Source organism: Blennius ocellaris (genome assembly GCF_963422515.1).
Source record: "Blennius ocellaris genome assembly, chromosome: 17".
Classification (NCBI taxonomy): Eukaryota; Metazoa; Chordata; class Actinopteri; order Blenniiformes; family Blenniidae; genus Blennius; species Blennius ocellaris.
In genome coordinates, this window is record NC_137666.1 from 9,742,478 (window position 1) to 9,754,239 (window position 11,762).

An 11,762-nucleotide genomic window follows, 5' to 3' on the forward strand; every position below is an offset into this window, starting at 1 on the left:
GTTATGACATATGAGGGGGAGAGAAGAACATTAAACGAAGCAGTTGAGAAAACAAGGGGTGTCTTCAATTTAATTAATAGACTTGGAGCAGAAGGTAGTGAGATAGTAAGGAATGTATTTAGGTTTTTGCAGAGAACAAAATTAATATGAAGAATTTAGGATAAACTCTACTCTACACCGTAACTGCCTCGTCTCATTACAACTCCAACCCAGTAAGTGGCGGTAATGCTCTTTGGACCAGGTAGCAAACTGCCATAAAACACAAAAGAAGAAGAACGACGACTTACTTCCTGTACATAGATCACGTGATTCCGGTGTCGAAGGCGAAGTGTCGATACTCCATAATCGGTACCTCGCTAATTTTCAGCTCGCGTCTTCCAACCTTCCTGCGTTTTTGTCAGATTTCAAGCAGAAACAACAATGTCCGAAAGAAAAGTCTTGAACGTAAGTATATAACCTCCAAATATGGTTTTCAATTTGTTGTAATTTGCAACAGCATCGCCGCTAAAGTGAGGAAAGATGCTAACGTTAGCAGGAAGTTAAGTGGCTTGTTATTACGTTTGTTTACGTTTGTCTCAAATGGACGGCGGTTTTTTGTTTTTTTTTTGTTTTTGTTTTTTTAGTAAACTTGTCAGCTGTGCGGGCTCTCATGACTAACGTAAATGTCGGTGTTCTGTACAGAAATACTACCCTCCAGACTTCGATCCGTCTAAAATCCCCAAACTCAAACTCCCCAAAGACCGTCAGTATGTGGTGCGATTGATGGCTCCATTCAACATGAGGTGAGGCTGTTTGTCAGCGAATGTGTAGCTCCAGTTGTTATTTTGATGCTGCTGCTCTTCTATTATTATGTTATTATACTATTAACAGTTAATACTAAAATCGCAGACTTGTGCCTGTTGAGCAGTCGCGACTTATTTCCTTTAACTTAATTCAAAAGTGATGTTGTGTTTTAGATGACGTGCCAGGCAACTTTGTGCTCTTCTTAATACATGATCCAAACCTGTACTATGTGCTCTAATTAGTTCAGTTTCAGGAATTACCTTCATTGTATGATTGGACTGCATTATGACCCAGATTTTAGATCTCCCATCACCACCAAACCTTCCTCTCTGAAATCAATCTGCTTCTCAGATGTTATCCCTATATCTCATTTGGACAAGGTGCTTTTATGTAAAAGGTTTGACCAACTTACATTATTAAACACTGTTGTGGTATTTTACAAGTTGGTGCCGTCATGTTGACACTTTCCTTTCCTGGCTGTAAATTCAAATTGGTTACATTAGTTCTAGATTAATTATATTTCAAGGTGTTCTGTGTTCTAAGTGTATTTATTGTAGAATTTGGTTGTTGGGTCTGTTGTTTGAGTAAGCCCCGCCACCACACTATCATGAGCTTTACTTTTTAACCTCTTTGCAGGTGTAAAACATGTGGTGAGTATATCTACAAGGGGAAGAAGTTTAATGCACGCAAAGAGACGGTCCAGAATGAGCTTTACATGGGACTGCCAATATTCCGGTTCTACATCAAATGTACTCGGTGTCTTGCTGAGATTACGTTCAAGGTGAGATGGTATGCTGTTGTTGGTTCAAGCTTTAATCAGCCCGATTTTGTGCAATTGTAATTTCTCATGGAGATATATGTCTTACATTGGGATTATAGACTGACCCAGAGAACACAGATTATGCTATGGAGCATGGTGCAACACGAAATTTCCAGGCAGAGAAACTCCTTGAAGAGGAGGAGAAGAGAGTCCAACAGGAGCGGGATGAGGAGGAGCTGAACAACCCAATGAAGGTCTGTAATAAAAAATGTCATTTGAAAAAAAAAAAAAAAAAAATCATCATCATTCATTGGATTTATTAATTTATAGATTTACACTCCTCATTTAGGTGCTTGAGAACCGCACGAAAGATTCAAAGTTGGAGATGGAGGTGCTGGAGAACCTTCAAGAGCTGAAGGAGCTGAACCAGAGGCAGGCTCAGGTGGACTATGAAGGAATGATTGACCAGTACAGAGAGCTGGAGAAGAGGGAGAGAGAAAGAGAAAAAGAAGAGGATGAGCGCGAGACAAAGTGAGTGTGGAAGGTTCTCAGAAAAATGGAGATTAAAATAAATATTTAACTGTATTGAGTTCCACCTGTTTCACTAGAATCAACCCTCGGGGGCATTGACACAGAGCTGAGTATCACATAATGGGGTTCGCACAAGCATGGACACAACGTCGAACAAGTAGTGGCACAGAATTGCCAATGAAACCAGTGACGGATGTGCTCACCTCAGCAATAAAGCAACAAATATTTAGCTTCTTTGATTTCTGGCCAATCAATACATCAGAACAACAGTTTTTACAACATTTCATCAGTCACAGATCTTCTAATTCAACTGTTTTGCACATTTTGAAAGCAAGTTTGCTTTATTCAAAATAGAAATTACTTTGAAAAATCGCTGAACTCAAAACATCAATATTGCACTTGTTACAGAGGTCTATGCACTTCCTTTGACCCCCATTGTTTAGTGATTCCACCATTTTTTAAATTGGAGCCCCCCCCCCCCAGGTTCTCGGTTCATTGAACACACCCACATCTACTAACATAAAAGCAATGGGCAGTTTGCCAGGTCTGCTCTTGACATATAAAAAATGTGCCATTGTGGTTTTATTTGGAATGCACATATCCGAGCAGGCACATATTTGGGCCTTTATTATAACAAACCGAAGTGCTCATATATATATATATTCCACAATTGAATCAGATGTTGTGTACAGGGATGTGAATAACCAGATATCTCTGGGTTTCATGTCTGCAGAATATAAAAACTGGGAAAAATCTTCATAATTAAGATACTCAAAACCAGTGGAAATGCACTCCCTGAATATAAAAAGAAGTATACGGTGGCTCTCGGCCTGTGTCTGCTTGTATTTGTTGTGTGTTCTCTGTCAGTTGCTTAAAAGAATGGCTAACAGCCATCACTTGTTTTCACAGAGAGATGTTGGACCGTGTCCTTATAAAAAGACTCAGAGACTCCGACTCCGATTCGGAAAATGAAGAGGAGAGCAGCAGCACGCATCTAAATAAGACGAGCACGGACAAGCCAACAGATATTCTAACTACTGAAGAACCACTGGAAGCACAGGTATTCAGAACCTATCATGACAGCACCAAATTACCTTGAAATATTTCCCCATAAACACTGGTGAGACAGAAATCTGCAGACAATGGGTTCATTTGGCCACAGAGCACAAAGCTAATGTTACGGGCATCAACTCCTGCATTGGCTCATGTTGCATGTCGTGTGCCCAGGTTTCCTCGTCTGTGGGGGTGAAGAGGGCGAAGGTGGAGAGCTGGGGGAGGAGTGTTGGGATGCTGGGCGGCGGAGGAGTGCTGGGATCACTGGTCGTACGGAAGAAACCAGCAGGAACTGTCAACAAACCCACTGCAGCGGTGGCACCTGCCGCCGCCGCCTCACAAACGGGTAACACATCAGTATCTAATGTATTTTTACCATTTCGCAGTCTGTTAATGACCTGAATGTAAGTCTGTCCATTAGGTGAATGATTTTTTTTATTCCTCGTCACACATCTGTGCCTCTATATTGCTGCCTTTTTAATGTTTGCTTTTTATTTCTCCATTTTGGCTTGCAGACTCAAAAGCGTCGACAGCCGACCCCGCGAACGCTTCTAAACCCATCACCGCAAAAAATGGATCATCATCTCTCAGCCTGCTGGGGGCGTATTCTGACAGTGACAGCGAATAAGATGATTTGAGTGACACTCAATGATCTGATGCTGTTTATCGCTTTGTGGACCGTTTGTGTTGGTGGACAGTTATTCCCATGGTTTTACTGTCATCTGTCCAAATTCAATAAAGACACTCTGAACCAGTGAAGGACAGCCTTTTATTGGAAAATCAGATTTTTGTGTGGAAATATAGGCGACACATTTTGAGTGTTCAATAAAGATTTTAACTCTATTTGATTGACTTTTTGTGATGCAAGAATATATTGGCATTCCCTAACAGATGGTAATGTATTTAGATCAGAACTGCAACAGCATTTGCTCCAAACTAAACCAGGAATGTAAGAATCTGACAAAGAAAAAACAAACTTTGCCTTGGTGTCTTTTTAATTGTCACAATTTCTGTAAGTAATTCACTATAAATTGCTCCTTGGTGTTAATGTTGAGTGTGTGTGGTAATCTTTGTAGGTTGTACCCTGCCCTCACCCATAGTGAAGTGGGATCGCTTCAAGCACTTGAACAGGATAAAACGAGATGAATTGAAATGTTCTAATTTGGCCTGATATATAGTTTGGTGTCATGCTCTCACTTTGTGCAAATACCATCGACACCAGCTGTTTGCACTTCACATTATATAAGAGATCGCTGCTATTTAAAATAACCATTGTATTAGAGAAGCCTATGCCATTTTTAATTTTAGACAATCTATAAAACTTCACTTCCGATGCATACAGATGATGAATACTTTGAATATATTAAAGTTGCAAGGCATGTAAACATCCTGCACCAAGTGTCCTTTTCTTGGGAAATCCATCCCCAGTTGATACTGAAATAACCTTCTAATCTAATGTGTTGTTTTCCTACACTTCATTAAGTAGTTCTCGGTGCTCAGAAGCTGAATGGCCTTGACGATCTTGTTGACCAGGCTGCAGAGCGACAGGTGCGAGACAAAAGGATCTAGCATGCTCGGTCTCCCGTCTGCGGCTTTTACTGTCGGCCCACTGGAAGGGAGGCCGAGTTTAATACGTGAGCGCTTCCCCTTTAAGGCGGCGGGCAGACTGTCTGCTCCGCTCCGGTGCTGGGTCACCTCGCCTCCCCTTTAAGACGCCGTGCTGCCAGTGCTCTGCTCCGGCTAACATTAGCAGACTGACCTGCTTGGCTCAGGCTCAGCATTTCACCAATGCCGATGTGATTGTTTATGTTCCCTCCAGAGCTGGACGGCGTTAATACAAGCGGCGGATGGTAACCAGAAAGACGTGACTGGAGCGGGCTATGCAAAGAAACGAGGGTGAGCCGCCAGAAGTAACGTTAAAAGCGCCTCGACGTTAGCTCGTTTCCAGCTAACTTATTATTAGCTCACATACATGCATAGCAACTGAATGTTAAGTTGTTATAAAGTAAAATCCCCAAAACGTTGAGTTTAATGCTTAGTTTGGTGTCACTGTATAAGAATAAACCCTTACAGCCACTGTTGTGGAGAAGTGAATGTTGGGAACCCTTTAACTTAACCCCTGATGCTAACTAGCTATTGTCAGATCGAGCCTGAGATTTTCATTAAAGTAGTTCAAATGAGATTTTATCACAGCCAAATCGAGGATTCGTGTTGAAGAAGGTGGCAGAGTTATACCAATGTGTGGAGAAATGTTAGGTGATCTCCAGGACCTGTTGAGTATCAAACGATAGTATTTACAGGCGAATGAAGGAGGTATAACTTTATATTTTTTTAATGTAATGCTAGTTTTCTGCATTGAGATAACATTTATTAGATATCGGGATATTGTTGTACTCATTGGTACATTTCAAGCTCATTAGGTTCACCTTGCATCACTAAAAAAAGACAATGATCAAGAACGATGGAGACACTTTCTGTACATCCAAGTTGATTTGTCAGATGTAATGGACAAAATGCTAATCTATTGTTGATGATGATGATAATAAAAGTAGGAAATATATTCATCAGCAATAGGAAAGGCAGATGTATTTATTCAGACTATAATTGACACATCGATGTCAATTATAGTCATCAATGGGTTGGATTGCTCGTTTTTTTTGGGGTACCGGTATATGTTCAAAAATCTTCTGGACATCTTTACAGGTTTTTGTAGGATTATTGGATATACATCAATTCTGCAAGTCTTCCTGTTGGACTCAAAAGGCGTTTTGCCCAGCCTGAGAGAACATGTGATTATGAAGGATGGACATGTTCAACAGTGATACTAAGAGTTTTTGTGGTGTTTTCATGACTCCCTGCTGGTACTGAAGACCAAATCCAAACCAGCAGCCCAAATTTTGACACAGAACAAGATCTAGCCATGCTGTCATGCTGTTTTTGCACATTTCTGACTCCCACCATTCAAATATTGCTGCAGAAATCCCAATTCATTAGCTCAAGCTGCACTTTCCAGTCTCAGTGACCACTTTTTCTTACTTTCCGAAATGTCAGCAAGTGAAATTATAGCTTTTATCACACATACTTTTTACGGTCAGTTCTGTGAGGTTAATCCTATGCTTATATGGTCAGAGACAGAAGTGAAAGGTTTGGGGTTTTTTTTTCTTCAAATTATTGTTATTGAAAGGACAACAAGTCAGTCAGTTTTGTTCATCTCGGCTTTAAAAAATAAAGCTGCTGGATAAAATTTGTTTACATCAAGGTTCTTTGATTTACGTTATTCATGTAAAAATAAATCAAATAAACTTCCATGCAAAACAGCTTTTAGTGCAGAATTCACACAACATCACAACATTTGTATCCAATCAGAAAAAACTCAATAATATTACGATGGCAACATAACGACTTTCAGAAAAGTATTTCAAAAAGGATAAAGCTAGGCTGAAATTAGATTCTGCCCAACAAAAACAGGCTTGACTGACCCACATCAGATTAAACAAACCCCCCCCCCCACCCCCATTGTATGTGGGCATCTGGTGAAACAGTAAGAAAAAGTTCAATAATTCATGTCATTGTAAACATCACAACTCTTGACATAACACTGAGTTGCTTTGCTTTCATGTGATCCGTTGATGATGCATTACTTCAGTAATGATTTGTTTCTTGCTTCTCTAAATCGATCTGTGAACTGCTCCCTCCTCAGATCCATGGCAAAGTGGCTGAAGGACTACTTAAACTTTGGCAGCAAGCGTGATCCTCCGCAGCCCCCGAGGCCAGATTACACCGAGAGTGAGATTTTGAGGGCGTACCGAGCGCAGAAGGAGCTGGACTTCGAGGATCCTTACCAGCACTCTGACAAGGAGCACCAGAATGGAGGATTCGGCTCCTGTAGTGCCACAGTGAGCCTTCCTTCTTTCCCTGCGTTCGGTTCAGTCCTGCCCAATGGTGTCGAGGTACGACGTGTATGTTTGTTTGTTTTTTGTGCACCCGTTCATCTCGTATAGCTGTTGACAGTAGTCGCACGGCCTGTTCGCGCTCATTATTTGCATGTTCGTGGTTCATAAAAAGTCATCAACGCTGACAGTGGTTCGCTCACGTTATCATCAGGTGAAAGTCGTGTCTCCAAAACACAGACTAATCAAAGTGGACTCTCAGGAATTTGGTCGCTGTACAGTCCCTCTGAGTCCTGTGACTGTTCAAGAAGAGCCTGTAAGTATTGTTTTTTTTTTGTGGCTTTTCTTTGTTTTTGTTTTTCTTTGTTTCTTGGTTTCTATGACATTTACTTTCACGTTGACTCTTCTAGTTATATATATATATATATATATATATATCTTTTTTTTCTTTTTTTTTTTTGTAAAATGTGTCTTGTCTCTGTCTTTTCTACCCAGGTGGTTCCTTCTGCTCCAGCAGCGTCAGACACCGACACAGATTATTCTGATCCGTTTGATGCACGTCCAGACCCAAGGAACAGGCCAAACTGGGAGCCTAAACCTGCACCGACCGACTGCTGCAGCTATATGGAGCCATTCGAGGCTCAGCGGATCATTTCAGGTTAATTAGTCTGCCAAGCTCCCGATGACACAATTTCACACAATTTATAGGCGTCACACTGAGGCGGGAGCAACCACTCAACTTCTCGGCACTACATTTCAGTGAATATATGTCAAAAGTGTATTGAACTGAAGGTAGCGAATTAAATTGTGTCTTGAACTTGAGTGAGGAGAACCTGGCTTTGAATCCCAGTTGAAGGACTTTTGACATAAAAACGTCAGGTCTAACAGAGTGGTTTATGCCCAAACTGGCTTGTGGGTTTTTTTGGAGATATTTTGATGGGGTTTTTATTTCCCATCCAACCTGCGGAGATTTCAGATCAATGAAGCCGCGTCCGTGCTTTACTGTCTGCTGAAATGACTCCACAAGTGTTTCCCTACCGCTGCTCTGCAAAATGTGAAATGGATTTCCTGAACGGAGGCGGGCCTCAATGAGACGCGGTGTAATGAGTCAGGAAATCCGTTCCACAGTTTGCAGCCAGCGGGGAAACTAGGGAAGCAGCATTGCGGTTGTTCAACTTTTCATGACATCGTGTTTGGATGTATTTTACGCTCAAAACACCGCGAAGCATCAATGTGGATGTGTGCAAAGCCGTTGTACCGAATTAAAATTCACATACATTCTTCTTGCTGCGGGTGAAAAAAGGAGAATACGCTGATTCCATGTAGTTTTTATTTGCTGCATCTCGACGCGAGTTGAATCGGATGGAAAGAGGTTCTCCCTCATCCAAGATGTTGATTCTGTGTCATAATTTAAATTCGCTCTGAATGTCTCCTGTGCAGAACTGCAAAACAGTATAATGTCAAACAAGTCCGTTGGCGGAGATGGCGGCCAGTTGTACGACAACCCGTACGAGGAGAGGACCCGTCACCACCATCGAGCTGCTGCGCCAACACAACACCAAACCCCGAAGGTTGAGGCCGGACTGGGCCTGACGGACAGCCGGGAGAGCCGGCTGCCTCAGGACGACGAGCGGCCGGCTGACGAGTACGACCAGCCGTGGGAGTGGAAAAAGGACAATATCTCTAAAGCCCTTGCAGGTAAATGGTTGCGTTTATGTGACATTAAGCCATCTTGGAACTAATTGTTTGGTAAGGCGACCTGTTTTCCCTCGTGTGCGGCCGTAGTTCAGTTTGAGGGGGCCGAAAGGGAGCGCTCCCGCGCTCAGACCGAACAGACCAGACTCACCAAGACGGGCGCCATGCCTTCATCATCGGAGCCGACCACGCTGCGGCTGGTTGGCGACACGCCTCCTCTTCTGGGAGAGAGAGTGGATCCATTTCTGCCTCTGGAGAATCAAGTGTAAGTAGACGTTTGAAGGGCAAAATTGCAGTGCCAATCTTTCTCACGATTCCTTGTTCAGCCTGAACTTGAAAAGCGTAGCAGCCACACAAACCCACACTTGGAGACTTGAAGGGTAAAGAAGCAGTCAGATATTCACCTGGCAGCTTTTCCAACTTTGTGAATGTTATGTAAGGCATCGCTCCGCTTCCTCCCACTCGCCTGCAGTTGGTACCACGGAGCGCTGAGCCGCTCGGATGCCGAGAGTCTTCTGACTCTGTGCAAAGAAAGCTCCTACTTGGTGAGGAACAGCCAGACCAGCCGGAACGACTTCTCGCTGTCCCTCAGGTAGACACTCCCGTTTACACGCTGCACATCCAAATAAGTTAGAAATCATTCAAGCGTGACTTGCTGTCAACAATTCGCGTACTGTGTAATCAACTTCCATCGCGGTGCCAATTTTAGTTTATCCTGTCTCTGTATGTCTGGGAACGGGGGGGAAAAAAAAGATCCCGCTTTCTTCATGATGTCTTAATTTGAAATGCCACTGCGATCTCTTACAGTGGAATCTTTCCCTGAGTTTCTGCACTCCGTAGTTTCCGAAATAATCTGATCCAGTTTTGGTTTTTTTCCCTTCATTTGGGTATTGTTGTGGTCCGTGGGCGAGTCCCTTAAAGATGCAGTATGTCAAATTTAATTGACGCCATTTTCGTGCATTCTATGGTGAAGCACTGGACTCCCATCTTCAGTCCAGCTCTTAGGAATTTCTGTTAGTTTTGGAAGTTTGTTTGTTTGACCTCCAGCATCCATATTGCTGTTAGCTGTGCTGTTCTCCTTTCTGGAAGACAGACGAGACGCTGGAGCTAGCTGATTAGCCTGCTAATGTCAGTACTCACACTTGCATCAACTGAATGACACAATAACTTTTTGTTCTTTTAGTGGCTTGTTTCTCGATTGGGGGGGGGGGGGGGGGGGGGTTACATGTGTTATCTTGGAAAAAAGTAACAATATTGTGTAAATGCGAGGTTCACAATTCAGCTTTTTCCAGAGCTTTCTACCTCACACTTGTGCTTTTACCAGCAAATAATCGTCAGAACAGCATCAATAAGTTATGTTGTAATCGGAGTACTGTACCCCAAGCAGATGAAGGTTTAAAAAAAAAAAAAAAAGACTCCTCCAGAGGCTTTGTGTTCCCAGACAACGATGACGTCTGAAGTTCAAATGTTCCCGTCACTAACCTGCTTTGGTCTGGCCCGTCCGTCTCCCGACAGGAGCTGCAAAGGCTTCATGCACATGAAGTTCACTCAGTCTGCGGACGGCCGGTACGTTCTGGGAGAAAACAGCCCTCCGTTCTCCACCATCCCCGAGGTCATCCACTACTACACCACGCACAAGCTGCCAATCAGAGGAGCCGAACACATGTCACTACTGTACCCTGTCATAGTGCAGACGCTCTGACACACACAGACACACACAGACACACACACACACACACACACACACACACACACACACACACACACACACACACACACACACACACACACACACACACACACACACACACACACACTGTCTTTCCTGGTGCTACTGAAAACAATATATACTCAATAAATGCCAATTTCTGACTCTGTCCTACATGCGTATTCACTGCCATCCTACCTGCACTGCTTTCAAGAGATTAGACTGTTTGGTGCCATCCTCCCTTTTATTTTTTATTTTTTTAATAGTAATCCCAGTATTTACACTGGCAGCTCAACGAGAGAGTTCAGTGCCTCATGAACCTATGCCTGTGAAATGGTATCGTCACTGAAATCCCCGTATTTTCATTTCACGGATCGATGAAAAAAAAAAAAGAAGAAATTCCTCTGTTGGTTGTAAGATTTCTTGCTTTTTAGGTTGAGGAGAAAAAAAGAGGAACGCGAGTCTTGAGCCGCCTTGAGACGGTAGAATTGATATAATATTGCATGGAGATTTGTTCCTTTTTAGTCATGCAGAGTCAGATGTGAGGTAGACGTTGCTGCTGGGTTACCTAAAGGATAATAGTAGCAAGACTTTTTTTATATTGGGCTTAAGCTTATAATTAAGCTTATTAAGCCATAATCAAGGAGGCGTTTTTTTCCAGAAGCAGCTATTTTCATGTGAATTTATCAAACTGACAGGTGAAGGTGGTTGTGTAATGATTTCATCTAGACATAGATATCGCAGACGCTCTCGACGGCGTGCTAGGATTATATACGTTGCTGTTCTTATCGTTCCATAATGTTATTTACTAGACAAACCAAACGCTACATAATCAGCCCAGGCCATGTATCAGCTCTGGGGGTTCCTCTCCCGCCTGTGAATGTTCTACGATGCTGTAGCCCCGCCGTGTTCTCGGTCCGTCGTGTTAATGTGCGAGCGACACAAAGTGACAGTGTTTATGTCAGACAGACATAACTTGTTAACGTCACACAACGACGCTCTTCCTGCAATACTAGTTTAGAGAATAATGACGACAGTATTATATCGAAAAAGCTTGTGGCTTTGTGATCATGAATATTACAGATGCTTTGTTAGTTTATTTACTGTGTACTGTTTTATAAGATTTTAAATGTTTACAATAAAGGTGTTTGTTTTCAAATGGTGTGGGTTTTTTTTTTTTTTTAAGAATCTTTGTGCGGTATCCGTTGTTGTATATTCCATCCGGTGCGAACCACGACGCCACCGAGAGTTCTTCAGATTCCCAAGTGATTTGTTTCATCTTACCTCAACATTAAGGCCATTTATGTGGAAGGAGGACTATCGGCTCCTCCCACTGCTGCAC

The 11,762-nt window shown here is 42.6% G+C and overlaps 2 protein-coding genes across 2 annotated transcripts; both read left to right on the forward strand.

Annotated features, from left to right (window-relative positions):
* Window positions 1-318: 318 nt before the first annotated feature.
* On the forward strand, window positions 319-3,964 carry yju2 (YJU2 splicing factor homolog). Its single transcript, XM_080512309.1, has 8 exons — window positions 319-444; window positions 682-782; window positions 1,420-1,564; window positions 1,663-1,797; window positions 1,893-2,074; window positions 2,984-3,134; window positions 3,302-3,473; window positions 3,643-3,964. Exons 1-8 carry the CDS (start codon window positions 421-423, stop codon window positions 3,753-3,755), a joined length of 1,023 nt encoding a protein of 340 aa, XP_080368435.1. The 5' UTR covers window positions 319-420; the 3' UTR covers window positions 3,756-3,964.
* Window positions 3,965-4,887: 923 nt separating this feature from the next.
* Window positions 4,888-11,529, forward strand: LOC308142634 (SH2 domain-containing adapter protein F-like). The gene is made up of 8 exons (XM_080513143.1): window positions 4,888-5,023; window positions 6,828-7,077; window positions 7,232-7,333; window positions 7,513-7,675; window positions 8,458-8,715; window positions 8,803-8,977; window positions 9,185-9,304; window positions 10,228-11,529. Exons 2-8 carry the CDS (start codon window positions 6,832-6,834, stop codon window positions 10,412-10,414), a joined length of 1,251 nt encoding a protein of 416 aa, XP_080369269.1. The 5' UTR covers window positions 4,888-5,023; window positions 6,828-6,831; the 3' UTR covers window positions 10,415-11,529.
* Window positions 11,530-11,762: the final 233 nt, after the last annotated feature.